The following is a 7,711-nucleotide window of genomic DNA, read 5'->3' as shown; positions in this document are numbered from 1 at the left end:
TTGCAGGCTTGCATCAGATCCAGGGGAGAAAATAAGGTCAGGCTCAGCACAAGGTTTGTATCTGAGTTAGGTATGGGCAGCGTGTCCCACACCAGAGATCTGGTGACCACGGTGCAAAGGGGAGAAGGTATTGCAGGACTTGGGGACAGCAGCTTTCTCTGTGCCAAAAAGACCCCCCCACCCCAACCAGAGCCGCTGCCTCTGAGTGCCGCAGCTGCGGCACTGCCTGTCCAGTCCACATTTGGTGGCAGGTTTTGCTTGTCACCAGCCAGAGCAAAGGGCATTTTAAATGGTTTCCTATCACACAGCCAGAAGGAGCTCACTGGATTGTACAATATCTCCCTCTGCAGTGGGAACCGGAGCCAGCACCAACCTGCAAACCAAACCTGTAAGACAACATAACTGCAAGCGCGTGTGTCAGGGGTTGTATCCCCTGGTTGTACCCCCAGACATAAACTTCCAGCCCTCCTCTGGGAGACAGGGATAACGTTTGGGAGGCTGTTTGATGGACCACTGCAAGATTTATCACCGTGGTATTTTCCTAACAACTGAATTGAAAAGCCATGAGGTAATTGCAGCACTACCTATTAAAAGACATCAGGCCCAATTTTCAAATCCTGGCAGCCTAATAAATGTCCCAGTCATGCATTTTGGGGTTCAAGCTGAGAGTTGGCAGGGAAACCAGCCTTGTCTTGCTCACACCTTGGGCAGATGCAGCCGAAAACCTCTCGTCTCCACTGCAAAAAAATTTCCTATTTCACTTCCAAGATCCTGCTCCCCCATTCATTGCCCAGGAGATGAGACTCCAAGGGAAACATTGGCATCACAGGCACACAAACACACATATGGCTCTAGCAAATAATTTATAAGAAAATGACCAATCCAGCTAGATCTCTGTCATGTTTTACTGGGGTTGCATTAGGGATTGTTTTAAGTCTCAATATTGCATGGGAAAACCATCATCCAAAAACCAAAAAAATAATCAAATTCTCCAAATGCTGGACCAAGGGCTTGACCAAAATAAGGCAAGCAGCGAGCAGCCGTCCTGCAGCTCCTCCCTTCTGCACCCTTCTCCTCATGACTTCAGAATTCACCCTTGCTGACTCCCAGCTCTACATATAAGAAATTATTTATGTATTAATTTATACATCCTCTTAGTCCTTCTAGATATCCAGGTCTTTACAAAAACTCAATAATTTAGGATGCTGTCCCACTGACATTCACTTGGATGAATCCCCTCTCCCAAAGACACCAGCTCCCTGACACTGACTCTCCACACCTGGTTGCAACAACACACATGACACTGTTTTTTCCTGGTCCAATTTTGCAAGTCCATGTTTGACAAGGTCCCGCCTAGCTAACCTTGAACTGCCTCAGAGCAGCTGGAGAGGAAAGCCTCTGCCGTCCAAGGTTCAACCTCCATTTTAGAAGGAGAGACACAGGGAAAGATGACTTTGTCTTGACCTAAAGCCAAAACGCATGACAGGCTGAAAGCCATCCATAGGGCTGAAATGACCCTGATGATTTACGGTAGCACTGGCTACTCTTCCCCCAGCACTGCCCTTCCCCTTAGGCAGCTTTGCCCTTCTTTGGTGTGGCAGCAGCCTGTGGGCAGGAACGGCTCTCACCATTAAAAGAAGCTAAAATTTCTTCCACAATAATTCATTTACTAACATTGAAAAAGCCACATTCAAGTGCATTAATGTGAGGCTGTAGACACACGTTCTCCACCAGCTGTTAACAACGTTGCCCAGTTCACATGGAGCAGCGCTGTTCAAGCCCAGCCCTGGATGAGCAGTCTTACACACAAGCTTCTCTAGCAAACCATTGCTCCTTCAGTTCCTTTCAAACTCCCAAACCCATCTTTTCCCCATTAAGGATGTCTTCACAAGCTATCCCAGTATGACTGGATTATATAAGTGGTCCAAAACTCAAGTGATAGCCAGGAAAAATTAATGGGAAAACCCAACTTTTAGGTCAGCATGCGCAATAGCAAATGGAAAATACAGTGTCTGAGCTGACAGCTCCTCGTGCCCTTAGGGATAGCGATGCGGTAGCCGGACTTCATTTCTAAAGAGACTGCGGCAAGCCAACTAGGACTCAAAACAGCTGGTAAGTGAGATTATTTTTTTCCCCTCTTACTAAGTTCAGGATTTGCTCTTCTTTTGGGCTGAATCAGACAGACTTTTCTGTTCACAAGAAGTTTCCTTTCGTAGAGTTATTCTCAGAATAGCCAGCGATTATTTTAAACCAAGAAGAGCCAAACTCCCTTAGTTTCATACTCCTGTTTTTGGAAACGCTATATACAGATCAAAACTCCTAAATCAAAAGTAGTCAGGAACAACAGTGAAAAACCACATGGCTATAACAGCGAGTACAGCACTGGCACCTTTTGATTCACCTCATTCCTTGAAGACTCCTGGAAAGACTGGGTTTATCCCAAATCTCCCGGAGTTGGATCAGGTCCTTGCCAGAAACCTGCACCACCCAGATTTAAGGTGCGAGCCCCTTGGAGCAAGTCACTGCTGGAACATCAGCAAAAACTATACTACAAGCCATTACAAAAAGAAAAAAAGATCAACATAAGCCAGACCTCTGGTTAACAACTTTTCAAGAAAATACTGGAGTTGGAAAACAGATGGATTTTTAAATATGTTTTGTGCAGAGAGTTATTTTATTTTATTATATAGATATATAAATATTTAATATTTATATAGTGTTATGTAAAATTTTAAATCTGAATCGCAGCCTGAATCACTTATGTAGCACTTAGGAATGGCTTTGTTCCTATGGGTGATATGCTGATTTCTGCTGATAAATTAATAAGCTGCATATAACGCATATGAGCTTTTATTTCCTTGGCAGCTACTATATTAACTGAAAGCCACTGAGAGTGTTTAGTTTGTCTGTTACTTGTCTGAAAGGTATAACTGACATTCAAATACAGCAGATTATTTTGTGTTATAGTGCTAAGCATCAGATGGAAACACAAAAAGAAATGGGAAAGATATAGTAAAGGGATATTAGAGTTTAAACTCAGGCTTAAACTGTGTCTTAGCAGACACAGCTTAAAACTCCCTTTGTAAGACAAGCCTGTGCCAGAGAACTGCTTTGTTTCCCAAAGTGGCCTATCACTTGTGGGTGAGTCAAACTGTAGCAATAGAAGTGGTTTTCTATTTGCATATCACAACCCTTTTCTTATGAGAAAGGAGAAAACTAGACTGTGGAACGTAACTGCCGTGAAGAGCTGCCCCGGGATGCGGTGGGACAGGCATCGCTCCGCACCCTTCAGAGCAAAGCTCTCCTTTGGGATGCCTCAGATTTCCACCACTTTTGACCTTGAAGGAGGGTTTTATTTGGGACCAGCAGAAGACCTGGCTCTGGGACTGTCTATTGGGCACACATCACTCACATTTTAATGGTATTTCAGCTCTAGGCAGGATAAGAGAAAGCAGAACTAACCCCAGCATAATCACCAAAACCCAGCTCAACAAATGCAATTTTGAGGCAGATTTTCATTGAATACTAGTGTGTTTTCAGGCAGTTAGATGCCCCTAGACAGCTCATGCTGATTTTGGAGGGGTGCGTACATGGAACTGAACTGGAGGGGACCCTGGCAGGGGGAACAAGTCCCCTCTGCTTAGTGCTGCCCATTGGGGCATGGCAAAGTGGCCATGTCACAGTGTGCCCAAACATGCACACCCTTGCTTGCCAAACCAAGCCACTTCCAGGATTTACAGACGTCTGTTTCACCTGCCCACCCTGGGTCACAGACGATCACTACCTCCCTTGTTGCAAAGGGGCATTTCACCTCCCAGAGCACAGAGATGCAGGAGCACTGCCCAAGGTCCAGGCTGTGGTTGCTGGACCCCACGGCACCCTCAGCCCCAAAAGTGCCTCCCAGCCAGGGCCCTGGCCCCGTGGTGGGGTGCCACACGGCTGCTGGACTGCCAGAGCCCGGCAGGCTGGGCACGGTTTTAGGAGCATCCTGATTTTACACGTTAGGTACCGCCCACCAAAGTAATTAAGCAGAGCTTTGAATTTTTCTTCAAAGCCCCCCCAATATCTTGCAAACACTGGTATCATGGTAACCTCTTTGTTATTTAGCTTCCTTTGAAGAAATTATACAAGAGCTAATAAGACGTTATTTAAAATATGACATCTAAATAGCTTACCTAGGAAAATCAATCCTGCAAAGGAATTGCTCTGAAATATTGTTTTTCTTGGAAATTACAGGCTCTAATGGCCACACTGTTACTCACTTTTGATTGCCAATTATGCTACTTAACAATCCTCATAACAGGATACCTTTATTGCTCCAGGGTATAATCTCTGCCTGGGGAGCAGCATCACACAGCAACAGTAATTTTAAAATACCTGTTTCCTAAAAGCCTGAACCAAAGCCCACCAAGGTTTCTGGGAGCACCAGAACAATGTCCCAGGCTGGCTGTAGGGCGTCACCACCCACCTGGTCTGGGGAGCCTCACTAATTGCTCTGACTAGCAAAGTAACTAGATTAAAAAAGAGTATGATCCTATGGCGCCTAAACACTGTGCAACTTGTCTTCCTGTAATCCAAAAACATAATTTGGGTGGGAAAAACCAGTACTGTAACGTCACACAGTCACTCAGAGGAGATGGAAGGCCTGGCTGCAGTTTCTGTCCAGGTTAGATAGAGCCAGGTTAGTGGGCTCTATGTGCAGTGATAAGCTGAGCAGGTGGTTTGAAGGCTTCTGAGGTTTTGAGACAGGCTCTACCAGACCTGTCCTGCTAATCAGCTGCTCACTCAGCTGGGCAGAAGTTAAAACGTACCATGGCTAATTGAGCAGAGCTTTGCAAAGAAACCAGCCACAGACACCCTGGCATCTGCCTTGCTCGGTCCCCATCTACAGCTATGCCCCTGCAAAGAGCCCACCAGTGCTGAGGGAGCAGCTCCGGTGTTTGCTTCTCTCCATACTGGATGTACTCCCAGGCAGAGGTCCATGCTGCTCCCAGGAGCCCCATCCTGGTTTGGCTCATGGAGCTTAAGCTAGCACCATGCTGGATGCAGAGGGGCCCTTGGGGTGAGCAGAATTGCTTTCCTTCAGACATGTTGATTTAAACTTTAGCCTTCTGTGCTTCTTCATTATTCAAGGGTGGGGTTTTTCTTTTTTTTCCTTTTTTTTTTTCCTATTGACCTTTAAAGTTAACAAATCTATTTTCCATATCAGGAACCGATGATGAGGGGCCCAGCAGGCTTCCTCCTTTGCTCGCTGCTGCTGGTGGGCCCCCACTGCACCAAGGTGGCCACCCAAGATGTCCAGCCTGACCCCAAAACACCGTGTGCCAACTGGATGGGAGGAGCACCTGGCTACCCTGGCCACAACGGGCTCCCTGGCAGGGATGGGAAAGACGGAAAAGACGGACTAAAGGGAGAGAAAGGAGAGGAAGGTTGGTGAGAAGCAGGGGGAACGTTGGTGCTGGAGCCTGTGGGCAGCCCCAGCCCTCAGGACCAGCCCTGGCAGGTCTCATGTCTAGCGGGTCCATGCCTGACTTTTATCCAGATGGCTTTTGAATATCTCCAGGGATGGAGATCCCAGAACCCAAGTCAAAGAGTTTGGTCTGGTGGTTATTTTTCCAATTAATGATATTTTTTCAGACATGCTGCTCTTGGCAGTTCCGCAGACAGCTGGGGAGTGAACGGGCTTTCCACTCACTGTCTCAGCTTATGGTGGGTGTTTGAGGTCATCCAGCCTTTCCTCCACTCTGTGCTGCCAAGCAGATCCTCATGCCACAGCCCCCCCCTGCATTTTGGGCCGGTGAGTAGCAGCTGCTGACACAGTGCAAACACAATTCCCCATCCTCACTCTGTCCCCCAGGTATGCAAGGTCCCAAAGGCGACCAAGGTGAAATGGGAGTCCCAGGGCGGGAAGGGCCGAGAGGATTTCCCGGATACCCAGGGCAGAAGGGGGAGAAGGGCGAAGGTGCCTTCATCTACCGCTCTGCCTTCAGCGTGGGACTGACAGAGCGAGCCCCCCACCCCAACGTCCCCATCCGCTTCAGCAAGATCTTCTACAACGAGCAAAGCCACTATGATGCCAGCACTGGCAAGTTCCTCTGCAGCATCTCCGGCACATACTACTTCGCCTACCACCTGACAGTCTACCTGACGGATGTTAAGGTCAGCCTTTACAAGAAGGACAAGGCGGTGATCTTCACCTACGACCAGTTCCAGAAGAACAACGTTGACCAAGCAAGCGGCTCCGTCTTGCTGCACCTCAGCTCTGGGGATGAGGTCTGGCTTCAGGTGTACGGGGAGGGGGACAACAATGGCGTCTATGCTGATAACATCAACGATTCCACTTTCATGGGCTTCCTCCTGTACCCAGACCTTGATGTCCATTAAAGCAGAGGGTGCTGCATGGGAAAAGATGAGATGGCTTAACCCCAGACAGTGCCCTGGGGCACTGGCGCTGTAGCTATACTGTATTCACCAGAAAATTGCCTTTTGCAGAGGCAACAGTTGCCAAGGGTGGACCTCATCTCCTGTGAAGTCAGTGAGGTTATACATAAGTGACTTCCATGGGACCAAGAGTTCGCTCTTACCTCTGCTCTTGCTCTCCCTGTGGAAACCTGGGCCCAAAGTCAAACACCACTTCTGCCACATCATGAAAGAGTAACTCTCAAGGTAGTCTAATCTTTTTTAAAAAAAAATTAAAAGTGAGTAGAAAAATTGGTTATATTTAAATATCATATTCTAAATTTCCCTTTTTTAACCACCTAAATTCATTTAAACCAATGGCACACATTTTAGCCAGCATTTTAAAATTTGAGTAGAAGACAGAGAAGACTATTCACGAAAGCCATCTCTGCTCTTGTTTTCAGTTGGAACAGATGGCTCCATTTTTTCCACCATAACTCCCTGTCTTATTAGAGCCTTTGACATCCACCCATGGTTTGTTGTCTCCATTCTTTAGCCCAGATCTTTGAATATATTCAAATTATTAGCTTGCATTGATTTTAATCCTTTGATATTCCTTTTATGTCTATCCCTATCATTATCTCTAATGTATACAGCATGCTCATTTAGGGCAGGGATCTTCTCTTTTGATTTATCTGAAAAGCATTATGAACACTGGTGAGGCCACACAACAAAAGCGGCCCATTGACTGCATGGCTTTGGGAGTTCCAAGGTGATCACAGATGTGTTGGCCACACAGTTGTGATGCTCAGAAATGCCAGCAGCTCTCCTGCAAACACTGTGCCTGACTGGGGAGCAGAAGGTCCCTCAAGGCTCCTGGGCAGAGGAGACCTCAGGATAGAGGTGTCCCGTCCCAAATCACTCAGCTGGCACAGAGCAGACAAGTAGCATCTTATAGTTTCCATCTGCAAGCTGTCAGGATCCTGTCCCATCTCCCCTCTGAATAGCTCCCAAATACAGTCAGAAGCTGAGATCTAGCAACCATGTTCCTACTTTTGCACACCATAAGCGTGCCATAAGCAATGTTTTGCACACCAGCTGGGCCAAGCTTCAGGTGGTGGTGCAACCTCCCATGTTTGAGTGGACTCCTGGGATGAACAACCCCAGGACCTGCCCCAGCTCTCAGCAAGGTTGCCTTAATGGGGGAAGAGAATTAAGGCTGGGATTAGTAGCAATCCCATCAAACTGCTCTCCAAAGAGCTCGCTTGGCTTTTAGTTGAAAGAGGATTTGATGGTTTCTCAGATATGTTCA

At 47.1% G+C, this 7,711-nt stretch overlaps 1 protein-coding gene across 1 annotated transcript; it reads left to right on the top strand.

The window, feature by feature from the left end:
• The first annotated feature begins 1,996 nt into the window (after window positions 1-1,996).
• Window positions 1,997-6,384, top strand: LOC104523814 (adiponectin). Its single transcript, XM_010166507.2, is given in 4 exon segments — window positions 1,997-2,066; window positions 2,069-2,112; window positions 5,210-5,429; window positions 5,858-6,384. Coding segments are annotated over 4 exon segments (861 nt in total).
• Window positions 6,385-7,711: the final 1,327 nt, after the last annotated feature.

The sequence above is a fragment of the Antrostomus carolinensis genome, unplaced genomic scaffold, assembly GCF_000700745.2.
Source record: "Antrostomus carolinensis isolate BGI_N321 unplaced genomic scaffold, ASM70074v2 scaffold35494, whole genome shotgun sequence".
Taxonomy (NCBI): domain Eukaryota; kingdom Metazoa; phylum Chordata; class Aves; order Caprimulgiformes; family Caprimulgidae; genus Antrostomus; species Antrostomus carolinensis.
This window is presented reverse-complemented; position numbering and strand designations above follow the sequence as displayed.